The sequence below is a fragment of the Adiantum capillus-veneris genome, chromosome 13 (genome assembly GCF_014529385.1).
Source record: "Adiantum capillus-veneris isolate H3 chromosome 13, ASM1452938v2, whole genome shotgun sequence".
Classification (NCBI taxonomy): Eukaryota; Viridiplantae; Streptophyta; class Polypodiopsida; order Polypodiales; family Pteridaceae; genus Adiantum; species Adiantum capillus-veneris.
The window spans coordinates 147,784,547-147,810,394 of NC_140943.1; the positions used below are offsets into that span (position 1 = coordinate 147,784,547).

The window sequence follows — 25,848 nt, forward strand, 5'->3', positions numbered from 1 at the left end:
CAGAGGTCTGTTGAGCGAAGAGTAAAATACTACAAGCAAGGGAACAGCTTGGGTGTGGAAAAATACGGCACATTTTGGAAAAGTGTCATAAGGAGGAGAAGCCTGAGGACAATCTAGAAGAATCGAAATCAGATGAGGAGCAAGCGGCTAAGAAGCGGGAAACCAAAGCAGGACTTATACCACATTTCATGTAAAACGCCCAAGGACCACGACGATGAGTGTCGAGCTCTACAGACTGTGGGGTAAAGTACAAGATCAAGAGGCAGTGAGCGGCACAAGGGCATGAAATCATAACACCTCTTGTTGGCAAGCTTCACATGAGCTATCAAGGTTACATAGGGCACGTTGACTTCCACATTATGCCACTTGAGGGGATGTGCTTTTGGGGATGCCTTGGCATCACAAGAATGATGCAGTGGTCCAGTCAAAAGCTAGGAAGCTTCAACCTAAAACCAGTAAACACAAAGATGTGGTTCTAGATGTTAAATTGAAGGGCAAGTCAATCCATATTGTATTGGCTTCCGCCATTTCTAAATGAATGAACTCAAGTAATTTTGCTTACTCGATCTTTGTAAAACCTTTGAATGAATCTGAGGATTAAAGTTTATAAGAGCCACAAACGAGCATTAGAGTTTCTTCAAAATCATGCCAATTGTCTCTCAAAGGGTTTAAACACCTGGCAAGTTACCTCCAAAACAATGAGAGGATCACACTATTGAGTTGATTCCACCGAGTACCCCTCCAAATTGGCCACCTGAGCTCAATAGGAAGAAATCATGAGCCAAGTCAACGAACTTTTGGGAAAATGCTTGATCTAAAATTGTTCTTTGTCTTTTTGGTTCACTATTGCTACTTGTGGAGAAGAAAACCGGATCTTGGATGATGTGTATAAGGTCCATCAAATAGTTCGCAGAGATTGCTTCCCCTTTGCATAACCCAACTTAAAAAGAGGTACCATTCACTATGGGACTTCCACAGATTGTGGCATTGGAGTGGCTCAAGCAGAAGTTTACTACTAGGCCAGTATTGATCCTACTAGACTCGCAAAAATCTTTGAGGTTTTCTGTGATGCTTGTGGAAGCAGTTTGGGTGCGGTCTTAATGCAAGAGGGCTATGTACTAGCTTATAAAAGTGGGATGCTCTGAAAGACTCACAAGGTTGCATAGATTTGCAAGAAGAACTCTTAACAATTATACGATACAAAACATCACTAGATTAATGTATCACCCCCCCTCATCTATGTTTTGTGGTTTATGTGATGTGAGTATTGGAGATGCATAACTGCAATGTTCTCTATGCAAATGTGTAATGGTTTGTGCATGGCTGCATGGGGCACACCACCACCTCCATGCCCAAGAATAGGCAACCTGCCTTAGCCAACCCATCTGGTGAGCTTCCTTGTTTGGGAAAGCCTAAAGATAGGCAATTTAAGCTTCCATTGGCAGATTCTCATACACGTTCAAGTAGAGATTAGGGGAGTTACTTGAACTATCAGATGAAGTCCAAATCAAGGGTTCAAGGGCTCAATCAAAGGGTGTTATTGAGCCCTCAGCACGCACATAATTTTCAATTTTGATTGGGTCTTCAAAAGGAGGTAATTTGAGGTAGAAAACCCTCATCGCTATATCACACGGGCACGGCCAAATGGGATCAATGGTGGAGGAGGAAAAGGCAGGGCGCGTCAATCATGGACCGTCAGATCTAAGGTTGCCCCGAATTTACAAATATGCCCCGAATTTACTAATCGGCCCACATTTACAATATGACATACTCGAATCTCCTATATTTCAACATACGCATGAGGGCGTAGTGGTTAGTGCACATGGCTCATGGTGGGGAGGTCAAGGGTTCAAGACATGGGATGCGGATCGACCCGAATTTACAAGCTTGCCCGAATTTACTTTTCTCCCCGAATTTACCAAATGCGCATCTGACGGCCCCAGATTACCTCAACTGTCGATCCCATTTGAGCATGCCCGTGCAAGATAGTGTGGAGGGTAGAAAACCTATAGAATTGACCTAAGTGGACACTTGAATGGAATGCTAGTCAACCAAGCATTAATACAATATCCAATACAATCCACATGCCATATTTCCATGTATGGACTTTAGCAAGCCAAAGATAAAGTCCATAGAAATACTCTCTCATGGGGCTTCTAAAATTGGCAAAGGTTGCAACAATCTAGGGGCCTTGTGTCTTATCATACTTGACCTTTTGATATTGTATGCATTGCACTAGATAGTATTGAATGTCATGTCACATGGGTTGTGGCTTGAATTCCACGATGCTGCGCATAAGGAGGTGTATGTGATTCGTACATAACCTTCTCATGTAGATTCGTTGTTATGCAGAGTCATAAACCATGCAATAAAAATCGATTCTTTAGTGAAAAAGGTTCATGGATCTTGTCATTCTCTAGTAAACCATAATAGGCCCATGGGTCTTATCATTCTCTAGTCAACCATAATAGTTACATAGTCTCCATCTTCTGCATACTTGTCAATCATGCTTGTAATATTATGATTGTATGCAATAGAGACAACATTGACCCTAGACCGATGTGAGAGTTTATCTGCAACCGCAGTTTGCAACCTTTCCTGATATGTAAGCTATGTGGAAATGAAATTACAAAAGAAGATTAGCCCTCCTCATTTGTTCGTCAGAAGGCTTGATTTCTGTAAGAAAGTACTTGATACTATGATGGTCTATTCATATGATGAATGTTGGAATTAGGGTTGCAAGGAAACGCACAGCTTGGAGAAGACGAAGGACGCTCTAGCTACACAATAGAGAGTGTATTACTTAGTGTGCAATGGAAAGATGAGTGTCAGCTTTCTCATACCAAGCACGAGGAGATTGCTTCAACCCATACAAAGCCTTCTTACATCTGCACACTTAACCTCTTGTCCTTTCTTGACAAAACCACGAGGCTGCGTTACATAAACTTCCTCAAATATGTCAATATTCAAGAAAGCAATAACAATGTCTGATTGATGTACATCCCAACCAAAATGAGCTGCCAATGCACATAGAAAACGCACAGTGGTCATACGACAAGTGGGAGCAAAAGTCTCTTCATAATCTATGCCTTTTTGTTGTGCATAACCCTTTGCAACAAGTCGAGCCTTATGCCGATCTATCTCACCATCCGGCTTGCGTTTCAACTTGTAAACCCACTTCCTACCATTAGCCTTTTTGCCAGGAGACAAATCACATAAAGTCTATGTGTCATTTTCTATAAGTGCATCATATTCTGATTGCATGGCAGCCATCCAATTTTCTGGATTATGTGCTTCGTCAAGAGACATAGGTTTTTTAACATCATGTAAGCTAGACACAGCCAAAGCATAACAATCTGATGCATAAGATGCATGGCGAGAGCCTGAACGAGTACGACTAGACAAAGGTGCATCCAATTTACTGTCACGCAATGTATGCACCAGCCATTTTGGCATACCTCTAGCCTACTCATTTTCAGCCCTTTCCTCATCAAGTACATCATGCACATCCACATCAGTAATAGGCTGATTTGTAACGTTTTCAGAAACCCTCATAGGTTGTAAATTTACCTCATTGGAATTTACATTCGTATTTTCACCACTGAAAAGAGGCAACAAAGTGTCATAAATAACCTGTGAGCTTACAATACTGTCTCTAGTACATGACAGCAAGGGCTGAACAGAATCTTCCACAAACACTACATCCCATGAAACTAGAATACGTTTTGTTTGCGGATGATACAACTTGTAACCTTTGCTTTCAGCACTATAACCAACAAAAATACATTTGACAGCCTTATCATCCAATTTCCTGCGCTGTGTTTGTGGCACCAAAGCATATGCCAAACAACAGAAAACACGCATGTGCTCAATAGAATGCTTTCTATCATGCCATGCTTCATATGGAGTAATAGACTGCAAAGCTTTCGTAGGACACCCATTAAGTACATAAGTGGCACACATGATGGCCTCAAGCCAAAAAGAATGCGGCAAAGCTTGACTTTTGACCATACATCGTGCCATTTCCATCAGTGACCTGTTTTTCCTCTCAACAACACCATTTTGGTGAGGCGTATAAAGCACTGTACATTGGTGCTTTATCCCACGACTAGCCAGAAATGCATTGAATTCATGAGACATATACTCCCCCCTTCGATCGGAAGTTTATGTAAGGCAACCTCGCGGTTTTGTCATAAAAGCACAAGAGGACAAAGTGTGCAGATGTAAGAAGGCTTTGTATGGGTTGAAGCAATCTCCTCGTGCTTGGTATGAGAAAGCTGACACTAATTTGGTCAAACGAGGCTTTCATAACAGTCCAACAGAAAGCACATTGTATGTAAAGCGTGAGGGTGATGTACTTCTCATTGTGGTTCTTTATGTCGATGATTTGCTGATCACTAGACCAAATGAGAGACATATTATTGAATTTAACGCTGATTTGAATGCTACTTTCAAGATGAAAGATTTGGGGCTGTTGCATCATTACTTGGGTATACAGTTTAAGCAGTGTGATGGTGGTATTGCCTTGTGTCAGAAAAGTTACATAGAGACATTGCTATGTAAGTTTGGACTTGAGGATTGCAAACCTATTGCCACTCCCATGGAAATAGGTTTGAAGTTGAGTCTACATGATATTGGCGATCCTGCTGATGTCACTCTTTACCAAACTGCTGTTGGTTGCCTCATTTATGTATGCAACACGAGGCTAGATATTCAGTTTGCAGTCTCACAGGTCAGCAGATTTATGCATAGCCCAAGGTCTAAGCATTGGCAGGCTGTCAAGAGAATTTTCCGCTACCTTAGTGGCACTTTACATCTTGGCTTGTTTTATCCCAAGGGGGGATCATTGCCGCCAGACTTACATGCTTTTTCGGACTCAGATTGGTCTGGTTGTTTTGACACGCGAGTGTCCACTAGTGGTTTTTGTTTCATGCTTGGCAGTTTATGTATATCATGGTTGAGCAAGAAGCAACCTACTGTGGCCACATCGAGTTGTGAGGCTGAGTACAGGGCAGTCTTCACAGCTACGGTTGAGTGTGTATGGCTCGGGCGCCTTATGGTTGATTTGGGTGTTAGACATGACACTGCCAACAACACTATCTACACTGACAGTCAGAACGCATTGGCAATTGCGAGGAACCCAGTTTTTCATGCTCGCACAAAGCACATTGAGGTGCATTACCACTATGTCAGGGAGAGGCTCTCAGCAGGAGAGATCAGCTTGGCTTATGTGCCAACACAGGACAACCTTACAGATCTTTTCACAAAGGCATTGTCTCGTGAGAAGCTTGAAGCTTTCCGCAAAGCTTTGGGCTTACTCCCCTTTGTGGACTAATCATGTCCTTAGGGCACGGCACTTCCCTTTACTCATGTGCCAGCTCTCATTCACCGCATCACTCGAGGGGGGATTTGTTACCATATACATGTGGTAGTGATGTGTGTGAACACACTAGGACCGCCGGGGCATTTTTTTCCTCTTTCGGAGGCTTTTTTCCCCGTGCATTGTATAAACGCCCATCACTCTAGGGCTATCTATCTTTCCATTGCACACTAAGTAATGCACTCTCTATTGTGTGCCTTGAGCTTCCTTTGTCTTCTCCAAGCTGTGTGCGTTTCTCTGCAACCCTAATTCCAACAATGCCATGCTTCATATGGAATAATAGACTGCAAAGCTTTCGTAGGACACCTATTTAATACATAAGTCGCACACATGATGGCCTCAAGCCAAAAAGAATGCGACAAAGCTTGACTTTTGACCATACATCGTGCCATTTCCGTAAGTAACATGTTTTTCCTCTCAGCAACACGATTTTGCTGAGGTGTATAAGGCACTGTACATTGGTGTTTTATCCCACGACTAGCCAAAAATGCATTAAATTCACGAGACATATACTCCCCCCCTCGATCGGAACGGAGGGTGCCCATAGTACATTTCGAGACATTTTCAGCCATAGCCAGAAATTGTTTGAAGCACATAAAAAATTTGGACTTCGCTTTAAGCAGAAATACCCATGCATGCCTAGAGTAATCATCAATGAAAGTCACGAAGTAAAGGTAATTGCCCAAGGACGGAGTTTGCATGGGCCAACAAACATCACTATGCACAAGCTGCAACCTGCATGTGGCCCTAACTGAACCATCCTTTGGAAACTTCAAACGCTGCATCTTACCCAAAATACCGCCTTCACAAACATGTTTAACGAGTGCTTCAAGAGGCGGCAAAGAGGCAACCATATCAGATTCTTGCAAATGCAGCAAACTGACAAAACTCAGATGACCAAAACGTGCATGCCAAAGTTTTGCATCTAAAAATAGCCCTTGAATCTGCAACTACATTTGCAAAATTTTGTCCACACTTGTCATACAAAGTGAGCTTATATAGCCCACGGCACAAAAGCCTAGATGCAACAATTTCATCACCAAAATTGAGATCATGAACTGTACATCTGTCATCCACAAATTTGACTACAAGTCCAAGTCTAACAAGTACAGATACAGACAAAAGATTCTTCTTGATCCCAGGTACATAAAGTGCATCAACAAGTGTGAAAGAACTGCCATTTACAACAGTAAGCACAATCTTTTCAACTCCCTGAACCGGATAAGAGGCATTGTTGGCACAAGTGATTGAATTCCCATGAGGGACAGACTCGAGAGAGGTGAACAATTCACGATGTGAGGTGATGTGCTTTGTAGCACCACTGTCGAAATACCACAAATGTGAATGTGCAACAACTGACATACATGCATCATGGAGAACAAGATTGTAAGTACACTCCGCACTAAAAGCCCATTCTGCATCAACATCAACATCACGGTCTCCTTTCACAGAAGACTCAACAATGACTGCATTTGTAGTGAAACCAGCATTTATAGTGGAACCACCCTCTTTCTTCTTAGCCTCTTTGGCCTTCAACTTAGGACACTGCTTGATCAAGTGATCATTAGCTTTACAATAATGGCAACGCATCTTCTTTTTGCCCTTATAACCAGAATTGCCAGACGAACTGCTGTCAGCAAAAGCATTGGGTACAGAAGTTTTGCCACTCGCAACAAAACCATAAGAAGTGGCTGCATTGCTGTTACAACCCTTTCTTTGAGAAGCAATAAAAGCATGTTCAACTGCACGCTGTCTAGTCCTGTTTTTTCTAGAAAGTGACTCTTGCAACAGCAATGTGCATAATGCATCAAACTTGACAACTTCAAGATTACTTGGTCATAAGTCTCCAAGTACTAGCAAAAGTCTGGTAAGAATCTGGTAAGGCATCAAGAACAATCTGCACAAGGGACCTGTCTGAAATGACTTCACCTGCAGAAATAAGTTGCTCATTGATATCCTTGACACCAACAAGGAAAGTGTCCATATCATCTTCCTCATGCATAATCTTCAACTCCAGCTCTTTACACAGCAAAGCAATTTTAGCCTCATTGCGACTTGCATAAAGACGAGCCAAAATATCTCAAGCCTGTTTTGTTGATTTTGTTGAACGAATGTGAGGAACAATGGTGCGCTTCACAGACAACGTAATCAATGCATGAGCCTGCGCATCCTTTACATCCCAACGAGATTGTTCTGCCGTAGGCAAAACAACTCTAATAGCAGGAATTCTTGTAGCAAGACCTGCAACATCCTCAACATCGCCTGCATCCTCAAAACCAGGACATACATCAATGCCCTGCTCAATATTCCAGACGCCCTTTGACACAAGAACATGTTGCATCATGTAAGCCCACATAGGGTAATTGTCCCCATCCAATCTGTCCTCAACAACAAACATCTTGAACACATTTGTGTTGTTGTCAGCCATGGTAAATGCTGCACCTGATGTGAAAACTGCCCGAAAAGAGGAGAAACAGAGCGGGTACAATATGTGCTATATAGCACAAACCATAGGAGAGTGTAAGGCACCTGTTATGCAGAAAACGGCATTGATAGAAATTCTACACAAAATGACGAAATAGCCTATGAAGTACTGCCTATAGTGGAAATGGAGACCGAAATGAGTTCAAATCAAAAATCTGAGCAGACTAAGCTCTACGAGCTTACCCAAAATATTTGTCGACCTGCAAACGCTCGCCAAAGCTCACTGAAATCGGAGAAAATAAGCAGACGTGTGCTGGAGCTGCTGGCGACTAAGCCCGGGAGGATGCAACTTGCTCTGATACCAATTGTTGGAATTAGGGTTGCAAGGAAACGCACACAGCTTGGAGAAGACGAAGGAAGCTCTAGGCACACAATGGAGTGTATTACTTAGTGTGCAACGGAAAGATAGATAGCCCTAGAGTGATGGGCGTATATAAAATGCACGGGGGAGAAAACCTCTTAAAGAGGGAAAAAATGCCCCGACAGTCCTAGTGTGTTCACACACATCACTATCACATGTATATGGTAACAGTGAAACTTGTCCCCAGTAAGCAAAGCTCCCATGAATCTAATGCATGAATAACTGCAAGCACTTCTTTCTCATAGATCCCAAGTACTTGCTCTTGTGGGTGGAATCAACCACTTTCATATGCAATGGGATGTTCTTATGGAGAAAGGACTGTCCCAATGCTATCACCACATGCATTGCAATGGACATCAAAAAAATCCGATAAAACCAAAAGTGGTTTTGTCATAAGCTTTCCTTTGAGCTTATTAAAGACATGATTCTCTCAAATAGTCTACTGATATTTAACCTTTTTCTTAGTTAAATCATGGAGTGCCCAGCTATTATAGAGAATTTCTCTATAGCTGTTATAGAGAATTTCTCTATAAATCGTCTATAATAAGAATACTTGTCTATAACGCTTCTTCACTCATGTAAGTTCTTTGGTTGTTACCACTTATTTGTTACTCTATGTTTATCAATATCCATATGGATTTCTTCTTTATAGATAATATAACCCAAGTATCGAATTTTCATTAAGAAAGAATTCACTTTTCTTTCCATTTACATAGAACTTGTTAACTTGCAATTCTTCAAAAACCACCTTTATGTGCTCTTTATGCTCTTCCAAAGGTTTAAGATAGATGATTATATCATCAAAGAATACTCTTGTGCATACTCCATGCTGTTGAAAGAGTCTTTTCATCAACCAATTAAAGGTTGCAAGAGCATTGGTAAGGCCAAAAGGCATTATCAAGTATTCATACAACCCAAATTGCGTACAAAAAGCAGTTTTATATGTGTCACTAAGCTCAATTCTTGTTTGATGGTGGCCACTTTGAAGGTCAATTCTACTGAAGTAAGAAGAACCTTGTAGCTTATATATGTCACTAAGCCCAATTCTTATTTTGAGTAGCCATTTTAAAGGTCAATTCTATTGAAGTAAGAAGGAACCTTGTAGCTTATTAATTATGTCCTCTAGGTGAGAATCTAGAAACCGATTCTTTATTGTGCTCTTCCACACACATATGGTAAGACCAATCCTTCTTTTACAATAAAAACACGGGTGAGCAAAAAGGAGATGAACTTAGATATACCGTTCTCTTTTCTATGAGCTTATTAACTTGGGTGAGAATCTCCTCTTGTTGTGCGCGAGAAACACAATAAGGAGTTCTATAAGAAGAACCACTTCCAAGCACTAGCTCAATCTTATGGTCATCATCCCCTCTTGATGGAAGTAATTCAATAGGGATAGAGTCTGAAAAGCAATCACTATAGGAAAGATGTGTGATTTATTTCATCATTACAGCATACGTATTAAATTCCATGATAGTGGGAGAGGAGTCTTTAACAAACAAGAAACAAGAAAAGAGAAGACTTTATTGACTTTTGTATAGATACATGTAATAAGAATGGTACTTCCCTTCCCCGTAATACTAAGACTCGTAGCTCTACCTCTATTATGAAAACTTATGACTTATCAGGGAAGGTAAGTTGAGCAACCATACAATGAAACCATGGTGCTCTTAGAATTACATCCCCATGACGCAAAGGAGATGCAAAGAATTCTTCTTGATCTATGTAGCCCTGCACATGGAGCCCTTAAGCTTCTCAATTAATGGTGTGGCTAGAACTTGTTGTCCTTTAAAGCGTCCAAGTGCATCAAGTGCCAATCCAAATCCTTCAGTTCTTATGCCCAACTTTTGAGCTAGCTCAACCGAAATCAAGTTATGAGTAGAGTCGGGATCAAAGAGAATTAAACCACTTGAACCCTAACCCTACCCCATGCATGACATAGTTGTGTAGCTTCTTGATTGACCTCTATGGAACAAGAGACATGGGTAACATGAGGAGAGTCATTATTCCTTGAGAGACATGCACGATAGGCGTGCCCCTAGTCTCTACATTTCAAGCACTGATTCTTCTTCTTATATTTCTCAAGTTGTTCGGGTGAGAGCTTGTTTTTTCCCTTGTATACATCCTTCTCTTTCTTCTTTTCATTGCCCTTACGATCTTGAGAAATGTGCTCATTGCATGGAGCGTTACTCCTTTCATGTGCCTTATCTTTATAAGGCATCTTGTTAGGAGAGGATACCTTGGTAACAACCATGGAGTGGTGGATGACTTCTGAGATCCTCTTAAGCTTTTGCACATCCTCGGAAAGCCTTGCAAAATATTGTTAATTTTTCTCTGAGAAGTCGATTCTTTTGAAGATAGTGGCTTTAAACATCGAAGTCTTAAAACTTGTCTGGTTCTTTTTTTTTTTTAAGGAAACACTTGGGCAATGCTATTTATATGTTTTTTCGGGGGGAAGGGGATATCATTTTCATCCTCTCCTATTTAATCCAAACCCTCTCCTTGAAGCCTCAAGCTCTCAGGAGTCAAGAACGCCCAACCCCGCACCCATGGCATATTTTAGGTTTACCAATCCGGCCCTGTTCCCGTTCCGTTGTTTCGAGGGCCCCCGTTCCGGAAACATTCCGGAGGCCCCCGTTCCTTGTTCCTATTCCATGTAACTTTGCTTTTGACTTCTTTTGCAAAGATGTAGAGTTTGAAAAGAGCTAAATTTTGATTAAAAAAGGTTTTGCAATTTGACTTTGTATCAACAAGTTATGACCAATCTAGTGAAAACTAACCCCCCCCCCCGGAAATAGTATTTCTAAGAGGAGAAAGTTCAAAGTATGAACTTGGACATTTAACCTTTTTAGGGATTTTTGAAGAAACAAATGAATGTTTTAAGCCCTCATGCCCATCCACATGCCCTTCTACTCACTTTACCTCCAGTTCCCACCCACTGTAAGCCATGTTTTGTTGTTTCGAGCCTCTTAAAATTCTTGTGAGATCTCAAGAAAATTTTCCATGCACTTATAAAGTGGCATTTATCTTCTGGTCCTTCCTTAGCCATGAGTGCACTTCCTTGCATGTTTCGTTGTCTTTTGACATGTGCTTTTTCTCTCTAGTATAGTCATTTTGTGTGTGTGTGTGTGTGTGTGTGTGTGTGTGTGTGTGAGAGAGAGAGAGAGAGAGAGAGAGAGAGAGGCAAAAATAAAGACTAGAATACATCAAAATTAAATTTTGATGACAAGAAATATCCTATGCCAAGGATGCATGATCTTGTAGATGCTCTACATGGAGATAATGTATTTAGTAAGATAGACTTAAAGAGTAGTTACCATCAAATTAGCGTAAGAGAAGATGTATATAAAACAGCTTTCAAGACAAGGTTAGGTTATTATGAGTATTTAGTGATGTCTTTTCAGTTCTGACTTAACTAACCATTCATGGGGCATTTTGTTGTTAATTTTATCGATGATGTTCTTGTTCACACTAAAAGCTTGCACGACCATGAGCCACAATTGTCTACAGTCTTTCAAGGTTTGAGAGTGACAAGTTTGTATACAAATGTAGATAAAAGTTTATTGTGCATGGCTGGAGCTTGAAGTCTTCAATCATATTATTTCTGTTGAAGGGATCAATTTGGATCCTAAGTAGCAGTGATTTGAACGTAGCTAGTGCCACAAAATGTGACAACTTTAAGATCGTTTTTGGGTTTATATAGTTTTATCGTAGTTTACTGAATTTAAGTCTTTCATAGCAGCCCCTATGACTGATCTATTGCAAGAAAAAGTTCCTTCTGAATAGACTAGCAGGTAATAAGAGAGTTTTCAGCAGTTGAAACAATAGTAGCTTTAGTCCCACTACGTGAAGTAGTGGATCCAAACAAACCTTATGATATACACAGTAGTATCGCAATTGGTATGCTACTTAGTTAAGATGAGAGGCACGTGGCTTTTGAGAGCAAGAAGCTTTTGTCCCCACAGTTTTCTGGTTGACGCATTATGCATAACATGAGTTTTATTTTGTTAGAGAGTACTCTGCTTCAAGAGATCAAGTAAGCACAGCTAGAAGATCCATTGTTTGCAATCAACAAGGTCTAAGATCGATCCACCATTTATAAACCGTAATGATGTAGTTCCATCTAATTTATCTAGTTCTAAACAAAGTCTGTTTTTTATTTTTCTAAGGAAAATGGATTTCTTAAGTGGAAAGGAAATGTTCCACGTGTACGAAAACTAAGAGCAAAAGTTTTGCATGACTGCCATGATCCTTGTGACGGCCATTCTAACATAGATAAGACTTTACAAATAGTAAAGAGAATATTTTGGTGGCTTAATCTCAAGCAAAAAGTCCACAAGTATATTTTAGAATGTTTCAAGTGTCAAGTAAGAGTCAAGGTGCCTGGGTTATTACAACCTTTACAAATTCTAGAATCTAATTGGCACTATGGAACATTTTACGGGATTTACACCGCTTGATATGAATTATAGTATGACCCCTCTAGCTCCAAGGATTATAGGTTCTCAGATCAGTTGTACAAGTGATAAAACTTTTCTTACCAAGATACAAATCATGCTATCCTTAGCCAAGAGAAGAATTCAACAGTTAGCAGCTTGGGAGCGGTTATGTATGAACTTGAGGATTTCAGATGTATGGTAGCATGCAAGCTTTGTGTGGCCTCGCGCCAGCTTATCTTTCTCTCGCTCTTACCACAGAGTAGGAGGTGTGAATCTATCTCGAAAAAATCAATTATACGCAAGTGACCGTCTCTGTGACAAGGGAGGATCTGTTTGCATTCTTGCAGGGACATCTTTCTCAGATCATGCACCAGTGATACTTACTGTGACAGACAGACAGAGGAGTGGAAGTGTGATGTTGTGCATCCTCGAGAGGATCTTGCTTGACACAGAGCTCAGAGATCGAGTGGCAGCACTTTGGACAGAGCTTGGGCATTCAAGCATACCTAGTAGTAGAGTGGCCATTGGACTAGCTGAGCTTAGCAACTTCTTCCTTGAGGAGGCTGCAGCTCGCTTGGCTGCGGCCAAGGAGGAGGACAAGCGGCTCAAAGGAGGCATTGCTTCCCTACAACATATCCAAGAGCGACACCCTGATAGTCCTTGGTTAGAGGGACAGATGCAGCAGGCTCAACCCGAGCTGATTACCATTGAGGAGCGGCGCCACGAGTACTCGCCATGCACGCACCAATATAAGGCAATTGAGGAGACCTAATGGATCAGTTGCTTCAGAGCCTGAGGATATGCATGCGGTTGCTACTGACTTTTACCGCGAGTTGCTTTCAGATGAGCCTCCGTCAGAGAGTCAGGGAGCATGCAGAGAGCAGGTTTGGGTGGGCATAGATGCCTTGCCTAGTTACTAAGAAGATGCCTCGGAGACTTGAGATGCCTCTCCAGCTAGAGGAGCTCCATGATGCCCTCAAGGCACTTCCTCAAGGTAGTCGTCCAAGGGAGGATGGTTTGACACCCAGTTTTTTCTTGGAGTACTCGGAGCTGCTTGGGTGAGATCTATGTAGCGCCAACCAGCACATCTTGCACACTAGAGAGATGCCTGACAGCTTGAGTGAGGGTCTGATTTACCTTATTCCCAAGGAGGGAGGTTCCTTGGATGAGATTCGGCAGTGGCGACCCATCACTATTCTCAACTCGAGCTACAAAATCTTAGCAAAGGCTCTGAGTTTGAGAATTCAGCCACAACTTGAGAGCATTATACATGAGACTCATACAGGCTTTGTCAAGGAGCGCAATATCCTTGACAACATCTTTACCTTCTGGGAGGCATCGGCCCTCGCACGGCTCCAAGGAGAGGATCTTGTGATACTCCTTCTCGACTTTGAGAAGGCCTACAACAGAGTTGATTGGGATTTCCTGGAGGGCACTCTATGCAGGATGGGCTTCTCAGACGCTTACAGATGTGTGTACAGCCAGGTGCCTTTGGCAGGGGGAAGAGGGGAACGTTTCATGCTCACGCGTTCGGTTAGACAAGGTTGCCCTCTTGCCCCCTTCCCCTTTCTCTTCTATGTTGAGGCGATGAGCAGATTTTTGACTTCATAGGAGGTTGGTTTGCGTGGTCTAGAGCTCCTTATTAGGGGAGACAAGTTGCTTGACGGTGCGTTTGCTGACGACTCAGGCATGTACTTGGAGGACCTCAAAGCCAATTTGCACTTGTGCGAGCAGGCTCATAAGGTGTTTTGTTGTGCGTCAAGGGCACTGATCAACCGGAGAAAGACTGTGGCTTTCTAGGTTGGCAGTGCTTCTACACGTGATTGGTCGCTAGGTGAGAGCTTCAGGTGGATCCCCCCAGGAACTTCTGTACGATATTTGGGTTGTCAGGTTGGCTTAAAATTATCTCCAGAGTAGCAAACTACCCCCCTTCCTCTTATCCATCAGGAGGAAGCTGCTACATTGGAGTTCTGCACGGCTCTCTTTGGCTGGTATAGTTGTACTGGCCAACCAGATGTTGTTGGCTACTATGTGGTACATCATGTCTTGTTGGCTCTTCTCGAGTTCATGTATCAGCCAACTAGAGAGGCTGATCGGCCAAAGCCAAAGTGTCCTGACAGGTCATCACCTTACCATGTTCCCAGGGAGGGCTAGGGATCATCGACCCAGCATGGCAGAGTAGAACCCTTCTTGGGAAGCTGGTGGTCAAAGGACTTCTTCCAAGGGAGGAGCCCTAGAGGGAGCTGTTGCTACATCGCATTCGTGCTCGAGTTGCTCATACGGGCGACCCTTGGAGCCCATCCACCTAGTGGATTTTTACAAAGATGCGCCGGGTCGGCCTGAGCAGGAGTTGGGAGGACCGCTTTGCCGCGAGTCTGCTTCGGTCGTGGAAGCAGTGGAGGAGTGGCCTGGAGCAGCACCAGCCCACCTGCATGGAGGAGCGCTTGAGACAACCATTGGTTTGGAACCCCATGGTTCGCACACAGAGAGGCCACTAAGTGGGCAGCAGGCCTCATGTTTCTTGGGGCCCCATGGCAGAGGGTCCAGCTTGCACGTTCGATGACTAGCTACAGTTTTTAGACCTCCCCGAGGAGGTTCAGAGCATCGAGTTATGAGGCATGAGGGGGGTGTAGAGCATGTGTCAGGATATTACAAAGGCTATCTCAACTGAGTAGCACACCCCTTTAGAGGCCGCAACTCCCAAGTGGATAGGGGACTTCATGCGCTTGGAGGTCCTCATTGCCGTTAGGGCTTGCTCCGAGACACTGCTCCCCATGTTTTTTGAGATTTAGGAGAAAGAGCCGGCTTCGCAGAGTCTTAGTAGAAGCACCCTAGGTTGCAGAGTGTTGCTTTCAAAGGATTAGAGTTGTGGGCATTTGTGGGAGGACTTGTGTCATCGATCCTGACCCATCAGATCTTGAGTCAGGACACTGGCTTTGGGCTCGGGAGAGCTGCCCTCTAGCATGAGTGCAGTGGGACCAAGGAGAGTGTTCTAGCATGATCCTTTCTCTTCACCAACCACCCAAGGACTCCCTTTCTCCAATACATAGCTCATTTGGGGCGACACATACTGACAGCACACAGAGAGGCTCGCGAAAAAAGAGAGACAGAGTTGCACGTGAAGAGGAAAATCAACCCTGCAAGTGCCTCACACTTTCAAGTCGCTTGGCTTTTAAGAGCTGCTATAGGAGAGTTCTTATAGCAAATATTTTATATCATTTTAGTTACTACCACTAGACTTGACGATTTCGCTACACTGCCATAGGTGGATAGAGATTTGGTAGATTTGTGTAGGCTTCCCGAGGCCAATTCAAGGTTCGATACCATCCTCATGATTGATAGAAATTGATGTGTCCTGTGGTTGTAAGGGTGTGTTTCCCCATGATGTCATTGTATATCTTTCAAGGTTTTCCCCATATTTATTGCATATTGATCTATGGTCATTTTTTTTGAAATGCAAAGAGTAAATTCCCCACTTTTGCGCTGAGAAATGAAATGAAATGAAATGAAATGTTATATTAACGTCTTCAAAAGGCCAAAGTGACCTATGAGACCAGAGAGTTACAATGTGGTGGATCTGATACAAAGTCAAAGTAACAAGATGACAAAATGACAGAATGACAAAATGACAAAATAAAATACTATGGAATCCTAAACTGCTAGGTGTGGACTAAGCAGCTAAACAGCTAGCTGGGATAGCTAGATCACAGGAGATCCAACATCGGTCGCTGGCGGATCTCATCAATCTCCTCCATGGTCAGTAGTCTGACCGGGCGTCGTGCATGTCGAGCCAAAGTGACCCGAATCCTCTGATGCAGCCTCCGTCGATGCTGTGTAGTCCTTCGCAGTCGTGGGCGTCTGGATCTCCCCAGCTCAGTCGCTCGGTCGATGAGTATGCCTCTGGTGTAAATCGACGGACTCTGCTCTGGTAGTAACTCCTCCGGGTGTCCAGTGGCAGCTCTAAAGATGTCTGTGATCTGTCTCTGAGACTGAATAGCCTCTCCTCTCATCAGGCTCTCTCTGTCTGCGCAGCTCAAGCAAAAACAAACCCAGGCATCTCTGATCCTCGTACCGCATGACTCTAGAGAATGGTCCAAAGCCCTCTCTGAACAAGCAATGGAAGCGGCCTCGTATCTCGTAGTAGGCAGGGCAATGGCATGTGTAGTGCAACTCTGTCTCAGGCTCGATGTCACACAGGGGGCATGTCCTGGCCTCTGCTGGTATTCTGCTGTATCTCCCAGTCTCGATCCGCAGCTGGTGTGAAGATGTGCGTATCTGGGCAATAGCACATCGTATCCCATGAGACAAGTGGGTGTCCATGTATCTGGGCCTCGTCACAAAACCATCCTCCGTAAGCTGAAGGAGATGCTCTTTGTAGAAAGCCATCTTCGTGCCTAGCTCCTGTGCTAGTTGTATCCATGTCCTCTTGGTGTCTAGCTGAGTCAAGTCATGGCGAATTAGCCTGGTGATCTCGGACTATGTAAGAGTCAGAGAGGGCGCATCCAATGAGTACTGGAAGGGGGGCAGTCTGTCTATGCTGAACCCATGCTCCTGAAACCATGATGTCATCTCCCCGTACCAACATGCTGTATCTCCCTGCATGGCTAACTGTCGAGACAGAGAGAGAGAGAGAGAGAGAGAGAATGAAATGAAATGATATATCAATGACATTTGGCTCTCTCTCACATAGCTAGCACAACTTGGCCTCATAGAGAGAGAAATGAAATGTTATGAAATGTTATATTAACGTCTTCAAAAGGCCAAAGTGACCTATGAGACCACAAAGTTACAATGCGGTGTATTTGATACAAAGTCAGATTAACAAAATAAATTAAACTAGGATAGAGAGAGAGAGAGAGAGATGAAATGAAATGAAATGTTATACTAACGTCTTCAAAAGGCCAAAATGACCTATGAGACCAATCTGTTACAAAATGGTGAATCTAATACCATGTCTGGGTACAAAAGAACTGGATACGACTACTAGAATCCATCCTCATCTGCACTCTCGATATCGAGAAAGTATGGCTCGGATCCTCTGTTGTAGTCTCCGTCGATGCTGTGTAGCCCCTCCTCTCAATCGTGGCCCTCTGGATCTCCGTAGGTCCATTGCTCAATCGATGAGAGTGCCGGTAGTGGCCGAATGAGTGTGGGCCGAGCTCTGCAATGATGACTGCTCCTCTGGTTGTCCCATATCTAGTGAAAAGAAATCTGTAATCTGTCTCTGGGACTGTCTCTCTCTATCTCTCCCCAGTAAAGTGTCTCTATATCTATGTAAGTCAAGTAGATATAGCCCAAGATATCTCTGATCCTCGTAACTCATGACCCTAAAGAAAGGACCGAAACCCTCTCTAAATAAGCAATGGAAACGGCCCCGTATCTCATAGTACACGAGAGAGAGAGAGAGAGAGAGAGAGAGAGAGAGAGAGAGAGAAATGAAATGAAATGAAATGTTATATTAACGTCTTCAAAAGGCCAAAGTGATCTATAAGACTAGAAAGTTACAATGCGGTTTATCTGATACAAAGTCAAAGAAACAAAATAAATTAAACTAGGATAACAAAATATAAATACTTTAGAATACTAAACTAAGCTGATAGGTGGGCTCTAATCAGCCGAGAGGTCATAGACACCAGGGGCTTATCCATATGCCTCCAACCATCCTGGCCTACAGAAGGTCCCCAAACATGCACCCCATATAACATAGTAGAGGAAACCAAAGTGTCAAAGAGCCATAACTTTGTCAAGGTTCCTGGAACTCAACCTGCGAACACATCCTCTCCATTCCTCCCAGAGCCGCACAAGCTCTAGTTAGTCTAGTCTCTGCTGCTCTAAATCTCGGCCCAATAAAGACTAACCCCAGGTAAGTGTATGCATCTGTATACTCCACAATCTCCTGACCATATTTGAAAGTAGGTATTGATCTCCTGACCCATTGCGGTGTGGTGTTAAACACCATAACCTTGGTTTTACCTAGGTTTACACACGATCCACTCTCCTCTGCAAAACTACATAGTGCATCCAAATGTCGTTGCATACCTTCTGGTGAGTCAGATATCAGCACAATACCATCAGCATATAACAACAATGGGATCCATGTCCCTGCCAGCTGGGCATCCCTGTCACCCTCTCTGTCAATGTAATCAGACACCTCATCAACATACATACCAAATAGTGTAGGAGACAACGGACAGCCCTGTTTCACTCCAATAGTACACTGAACTAAATCAGAAGTGCGTACATGTCCCATCACTGATCTGTACAAAGCCATAATCCCCCAAATCACCTCTATGGGCACACCCATCTCCTGTAGTCTGCGCATCAATCGAGCTCTTGGTACCATGTCAAATGCTTTGCGAAAATCCACAAAGCTACAATAGATCCGTCTCCCATGTGCTCTGCCCTCCTCAATGATGGCCCGGAGTGTCAGAATATGATCATGAGTGGAGAAACCCCTCCTGAAGCCGGCCTGACCCTTTGCTCGTACACCCTCGCCCTCTGCCCAATTACTCAAGTGTTGCTCCAAAATAGGTGCATACAACCATGCCAATGTGTGTCCAACCATAATAGTGCAATAGTTCCCAGGCTCTGTAGGGTCACCAGCCTTGAGGATGGGCACAATATGAGACAACCTCCAAGTCTCAGGTAACCCATCACAAACGGCACGATTGAACAACACTGCGAGAACCTCCATCAACATATCCCTGGCATGTATAAAGTGCTCCGCTACTAGACCGTCATGATCATATGCCTTCCCGATCCCCATCCTGTCGATGGCCCTTTGTACCTTCTCAGATGTAAAGAAATTGCTCGTAGCTGGGCAAGGCTTGGTAGGTTCTAGAAGGGGTTCCTGTCCAGGAACCGTATTTAATGATGTCACATATTGGCCCCACACATCAGGTGACGTGATCACTAGGGGAGGGGAGTGCTCATGGAAGAGTCGCCATGCCTCTCCTGAGTCCCTACTCAAGAACATCTGATATAAGTCTCGCTCCATCTGAGCTAGGTAAGCTCGCTTCTTCCGTCGCACAAGGTGTCCGAAAGCAATCCCAGACTGTCTGTAAGTAATGACTCCTAAAAGAAGATCCCTCTGAAGCTGGGCTCTCATCTCTCTGCACTCCTCATCGTACCAATTATTCTGGGGCATGCTCCCAGAATGTCGTCTCTTGCCCCGCTGAGTGTGTGGGTATGCGACTGATGCAGTCCCATACAATGTCTCAGTCAGTAGAGTGGTGCACTCCTCCACTGAGAGGCCTGTACCATTTGTGCCAGTTGTGCCAGTTTTCCTCTATATAAACGAAATCAGTCTCTGGTGTAAATGTATAGCGGGTGTGTGACCTGCCTCCTGATGTCTGGGTTGTACTATACTGAAATTTAACGGACAGTGTCAAGAGAGCATGATCTACTGCTATGCCCATTGGCCTAGCTCCCACTGTGAAATCCTGAATGCAAGGGACAAAGCTCGGTTGTGTCATAACATAATCCACTGTAGTGGACCCATGTCTGTGTGGAAAGCATGTGAAACCGACTGCTCCAGGAAATCGCTATAAGCCATTAAGTATGGCTAATCCATGTGTAGTCGTCATTTCCATGAGGTATCTCCCATACTCCGTCTGCTCTCTGTCATCTGAGCATGTGTCAAGTCCCAACTCACCCACATCCAACTCTCTAAGCATCTCATCTGAAGTGTCGTAGAAGATTGTCTGCGAGTTGCCCGTTCGGGCATTTAAGTCCCCTAGGAGAATGATATCGCCATCCCTAGAAACTCCCAGATGTCATCATCTAGTATAGAGAAAGGCGACTGCCCTCTGGATACATCATACACTGATGTACTGGGAGGAAAGTAACATATGGCAATATATAGGAATCGACATGTGTCAGCTCTCAATCTCTCCCACATATATCTAGCATGATCATCTCTTCGTAAAATATGCAATAATGGTTGTAGTTCCTCTTTGAAGAGCACTGCTACTCCTCCTGAACCTCTACTCCCATGCTCAGATCTCGCATTTGTCCTGTGAGTTGTCTCCCATCTGTATCCTAGCACATGTGGCATCACCTGTCCAGGGGCCTGATGAGTCTCTGAGAAGAATACAATATCCTTGTCTTTGAAACTGTCCTCAAATGCACCCACGTCCAACCTCATAGACCCATTACAATTCCAGGTAGCCATCTTCAGTGTGGTCCCATAGGTCTCGCACCGTCATGCAATGCGCCACTCTAAAATCACCACCCGTCCATCTCTGTAGAAGGCCATCTTTCCCTTCTCCCTTGTCGCTGTAATCTTTGGCATTACCTCTCTCATATGTGTGAGCTGTGAGAGAGTCAGGTCATCACCGAGGAAAATACCCTTTATGAAGACTCTCCCGTGCCATCACATATCTTACCTACCCTCCATGCATTTGTGTGCAAAGGCTTCTCCATCCCCATCATGGATGTAAAGCTTGTGACCTCTTTCTCCACATTGTTTATGTCCTTGAAACCGGTCACTCTCACATGCAGTGCTCGCATCCGCCTTCTTTGTTCTTCTTCGAGGGTCATGTTGATAAGTGTCGGTGTACAAGGAGTTTTTTGACCTTTCCCTTTCTTGGCGCCCTGAATCCATTTTTCGGCCTCGGCCGCCTTTTTCTGTGTCCTTGTTATCATCTCCGTCCATGAAGATGTCTTTGCCACACTCAGTTTCTCTTCCTCTATGATCATCCTTACCTGTTCCTTGATTTCCTTGATTTCATCTAGTACCGAGGGCTGAAATTCGCCTTCCTCTAGTCCACACCTTACTCTATCAGCAAGCTCCTGTTTAAGGGCTGAGACTTCTTTTTTGAGTGTCTGTATCTCGACATTTGGGTTCTCTTGTTTGAGGGCTGAGACTTCTTCTTTGAGTGTCTGTATTTCTGCGTTAAGGCTCTCTTTCTCCTTCTTCCATTGTGCGCCTTCATTGAAGACCATTTGAAGGATGTTGGCCTTCTCCTTCCACCATCCTTCCATCTCTGTTTTCCACCCCTTCATTTCCCTCTCCATCTGCGCCATCCGCTTGTTCGTGAGCATGAAGGTTGCCTTTCCTCGCGACTTGCAAACAGGTGAGACATTGACAGCTTCCGTGTCCTGTGCAGGGGAGATTGCTTCCTTGTTTTGTCGTTCAAGAGATGTATCGGGCTCACTTACCATTTCGTACACAAAATTTCCCACTGAATCTTACGCTATGATGTCGTGTATGATGTCCGGGTCTATAGTGGCCGGCACACTAGAAACCACTCCAAAACAAGGATATGTGAGCGAGGGTATGTCCTCCTCAACTCGACGAGCCCAACACGGCTCACAATACAAGATAACAAGGGTTCGGAGCTCAAGGGGCTCACCCTTCTACTGGCATAATGTATGGGCTAAAGACCCACTCGAGAGATCAGCCACGACCTCGAAAACAACGACGCTCTAGAGAGAGAGAGATTTCATAGCTTACTGAATTTTATTGCCAAAAACCTTTGCACGTATGAAATTTGCTCTCGTGCAGCCTTCGCGTGTCACTTTGCTGCCATGGCTCCCTGCGTGCTGCCCCCTGCTGCCTGAAACCCTAATGCACAGGCAGCGCTGCCCTGTGGAATGTTGCCCGCTGCCCCCTGCCCTGCTGAATGATGTGCGCTGCAAGAGAGAGAGAGAGAGAGAGAGAGAGAGAGAGAGAGAGAGAGAGAGAGAGAGTGAGTACCTGCGTGTTGCCCTGTTGCAAATTTCTGTGCAAGGCTGCAGCTGGGTGTGTTGTTGCTGCGGGTAGGCACGTCAGTCGCTGCAGGTGCTGAAGGTGCTATGCTGCCGCTGACCTTGCTACCCCACAGGCCCAGCGCGCTGCTCTCCACTGCAGGTCATCACCTGCCCAGCGTGCAGCTCATCCCCAACAACAGCAGCACGTCGTCACCTCCACAGCACGCAACTCGTCACCTCAGCAGCAGTAGGTCGTCCCCTCCACAGGCCTGCTCGCGCTAAGAGAGAGAGAGAGAGAGAGAGAGAGAGAGAGAGAGAATGAAATGAAATGATATATCAATGTCTGCAAAAGGCCAAAATGACCTATGAGACCAAAAGTTACCACCTATGATACAACCATCTGAGAAAACATAATAAGGAAAAAGCCTAAATCCTAAAGAAAGATATTTTAAGGACATCAGAAAAGGCCAAAATAGCATCTGAGACACAGCCAGAATGTACAATAGTCCATGTTTGCGAGTGTCATGGGGGAGGGGGGAAAAAAGCAGAAAAGACAATTTAAATGTGATGGGGTCCTTGATGATGGCTGTTATGAGTACAAGCCAATGGCTGATAGTGCCCCTTCTACCTAAACCCATGCACAATGCATACCAACTCTATATGCCATAAGTGTACAACAAGCATGCTACCTGGATAACTTTACCCATCGAGATATTTGGCAATAGACAAAAATACATTAATGGTGGCCAAATAGCCTCCTTCAATAGTTCAGCCAGAGATATATGATAGCAATCCCCCTCACCTTACTTCAATTATTTGACCAGGAAGTAATCAAACCGTCCGTATACAGGGGCAGTGTTCTCTAGCCTGAATAGCCTCAAATCATCGTCTGCTGCAGCTCTTCTAGCCATCTCTAAGTGAATCCCCTCAGTCAAATGTAGGTAGGCTATCACCATATTTAAGGTCTGTGTCTCTTCATGTGGGCCTGGCAACTGGTCTCATGACTCACTCCTTAATCTCTGGGAAAGTATCTGTATAGCTCTGTCCCTATACTTTTGTAGCTCTATCAAGCAAAGGCCTAAGCACCTTCGCCACTCTTCTCAAGGGATCCTTATTTAACAGTATCCCCCTCTAATCTCAGATTATGTGGGGCACCCACACACATAATGCTCGTCAGTCTCAACCTCCAGAAAACACAATTAATAAATATGGCCCTGCCGTGTCACCCATGCCACCCTCCCAACTTACTGGGCTTGGACCTTCTTGTTAATCAGGTGGTCATGGTGTATTGCCAGAGTTTGTGGTGCAAAGATGGGTAAGAATCTTGATTGTGCACTAGGTAAACCGTAACACACAGAGCCAGTCAACAGAACATCGTACAGCCAAAATTTGAGTGATCCCTCCAGAAAGTAACGCTAAGTATGTACCAAAAAGTATTATTAATATAGTAGACATACAGACACTAGATCCATTTACCTGAAAAAAGTTGCAAACTATCTTGAAAGAATCTAAAAACTGACAGATATATATCTCAGCCCCATTTCTGAACTCCTTGTCCTCAAGAAATGAGCATTTTTCCAAATTCATGAAGAGTCCATTGGCAAGCTTTAAGGTCTCTAGCAGCACCTGAAAAAAATCCACATAAATTTTCAAAATTGTCTGCTAGCATGAAATTGTTGACTGTTTGTTCCACAATTTTTAAGAGGGGAGAGAAGATCCATGTAAGTCCTCTAGACAGTTATGAATGATGATAAAACCGGCTATGAGAGATTTATGAGTTACTAAGTGATTTCTGTCAACGGTGAAGGAAGGAGCTATCTATTGCCAGGGTCAGCATAACATGCTCAATGTGATCCTAATTTGCTCCATCCTGTGGCGATGGGGAAAAGGGCAGACCAAATGTCATTAGCCCCTGCTCCACGCTCTTGAATGTGATGCTTGCGACCTGTCCAAATTCTCCTGAATCTCCTCTTGATCTTGTGTCATGTTCTGTATCTAGGAGCCCAAGGTCTCTTCCAAGCTCTGATCTCCGCTCGTCCAAGTGTAACGCCCCTGTGATATGATGCCCTGGAGGCATGCTGTCTCTAAGGCTGAAAGAAGTCTGTTAGTTGTGTATGTGTGCCTTGAGTTTGTTGTCTAAATTGTGGGCTTTCTATGGCATATGCTGGTACGTATCAAGAAGAAACCAGCCTGGTGTCTCTTACCCTAAGTCATTACCACTGACTTATTTTAATATGCCCTCCGTATCAAATAACGAGGAATAGCTGCCATGTATCTCTCTAGAGTGAGGACATTTGAATACAGAGTGATACTCGCTCTCAACTTTCTGTCCAAAAAATTTGCACAATCAGATCTTACCTGAATTTTCTCCAGCACGACTGATCTCAACCTCCTACTGATATCTGAGCTGTCCAATGACTACTCTCATACTGTGTGGGAGGCATATGTCCAAGGCCTCTGGATGTCACCAGTCCCTCATGCTCCATAGATGTTTATCAGGCATATCTCTACCTTCCAATTGCAGCTAGTTCGCCAAAACCACCTCCCACATCTCTCACACAACATACTACAGATCACTTCACTCACAATCTAGTAGATACTCAAGTCTCAGGGACTGTAACAGAAGGATTCCGCTCCATCACTATAGAGCTCACCAGAATCCACCCTACTTCACTCCGTGGTTGAGAATACATTCCCAGTGGCAGAAATTCCCCCATAGTACTTATACCCCTGAGTCTACACATACTACTTCTACCCCAGAGCCTACACATACTGGGGTTATTCCCAAATTGGTAATAATCGAAGGCAACTTCACAAGGAATTACCACCATCATCCCCTCCATAGCCTAATGGCTTGCCCATTGTTTGTACTCCTCTTGATAGCTCTAATAGAGATGGCATTCCTCTTGTTGTCTTAATGACATAGTAAGACAAGAATATTTCACTTCTTGTATCTAATACTATCATATATGTTGAGAGGCTTGAAAGTTTGAAATAGTCTTGGTTTTGACTTGGTTTTATCTTGTTACCTGTTGGGATTGCTTTTCTTTACAAATGTTATCTTGGGGTGGGTCATTGCCCTAATGTTTGATTACTAAAAGTTTCACACACACACACAAAAATGAAATAGAATGTTATATTAACGTCTTCAAAAGACCAAAATGACCTATGAGACCAAAAGGTTACATCCATGTGTGACTCTAGTACAGCGTCAAGGGAATATAAAGATAAAAATAAATGAGGATACCTAGAGTGGGTAGGTATGTAAGCTTAACCTACATCCTCATCCTCATCACATAATACATCAGCTCAAAACATATGGGGAGGTGTACAATCACATGAGTGCTAATGAGGTGCACATTGAGGAAAGTAGACAATGTTGATCATCCCATGAGCTCTCTCATGGGTCTCTACAGTATGACCTCAAAGACCTCCGTGGTCAACTCTCAGTTTTTTTTTTGTGTGTGTGTGTATGGGGGAGGGGAGGGGAA

General features: G+C 43.8%; 1 protein-coding gene across 5 annotated transcripts in view; it reads right to left on the minus strand.

Annotated features, from left to right (window-relative positions):
- Nucleotides 1-25,848, minus strand: part of LOC147445052 (holliday junction resolvase) — a 72,107-nt gene that overhangs the window by 16,838 nt on the left and 29,421 nt on the right. For 2 of the 5 annotated variants that reach the window (XM_086527527.1, XM_086527529.1), the window contains one exon: nucleotides 23,834-23,983. In XM_086527527.1, coding sequence (XP_086383653.1) covers nucleotides 23,834-23,983 — 150 coding nt within the window. Of the gene's footprint in view, nucleotides 1-22,364; nucleotides 22,778-23,833; nucleotides 23,984-24,715; nucleotides 25,035-25,848 lie in introns of those variants that run through there. The other 3 variants (XM_086527531.1, XM_086527532.1, XM_086527530.1) reach the window with 2 other exon arrangements.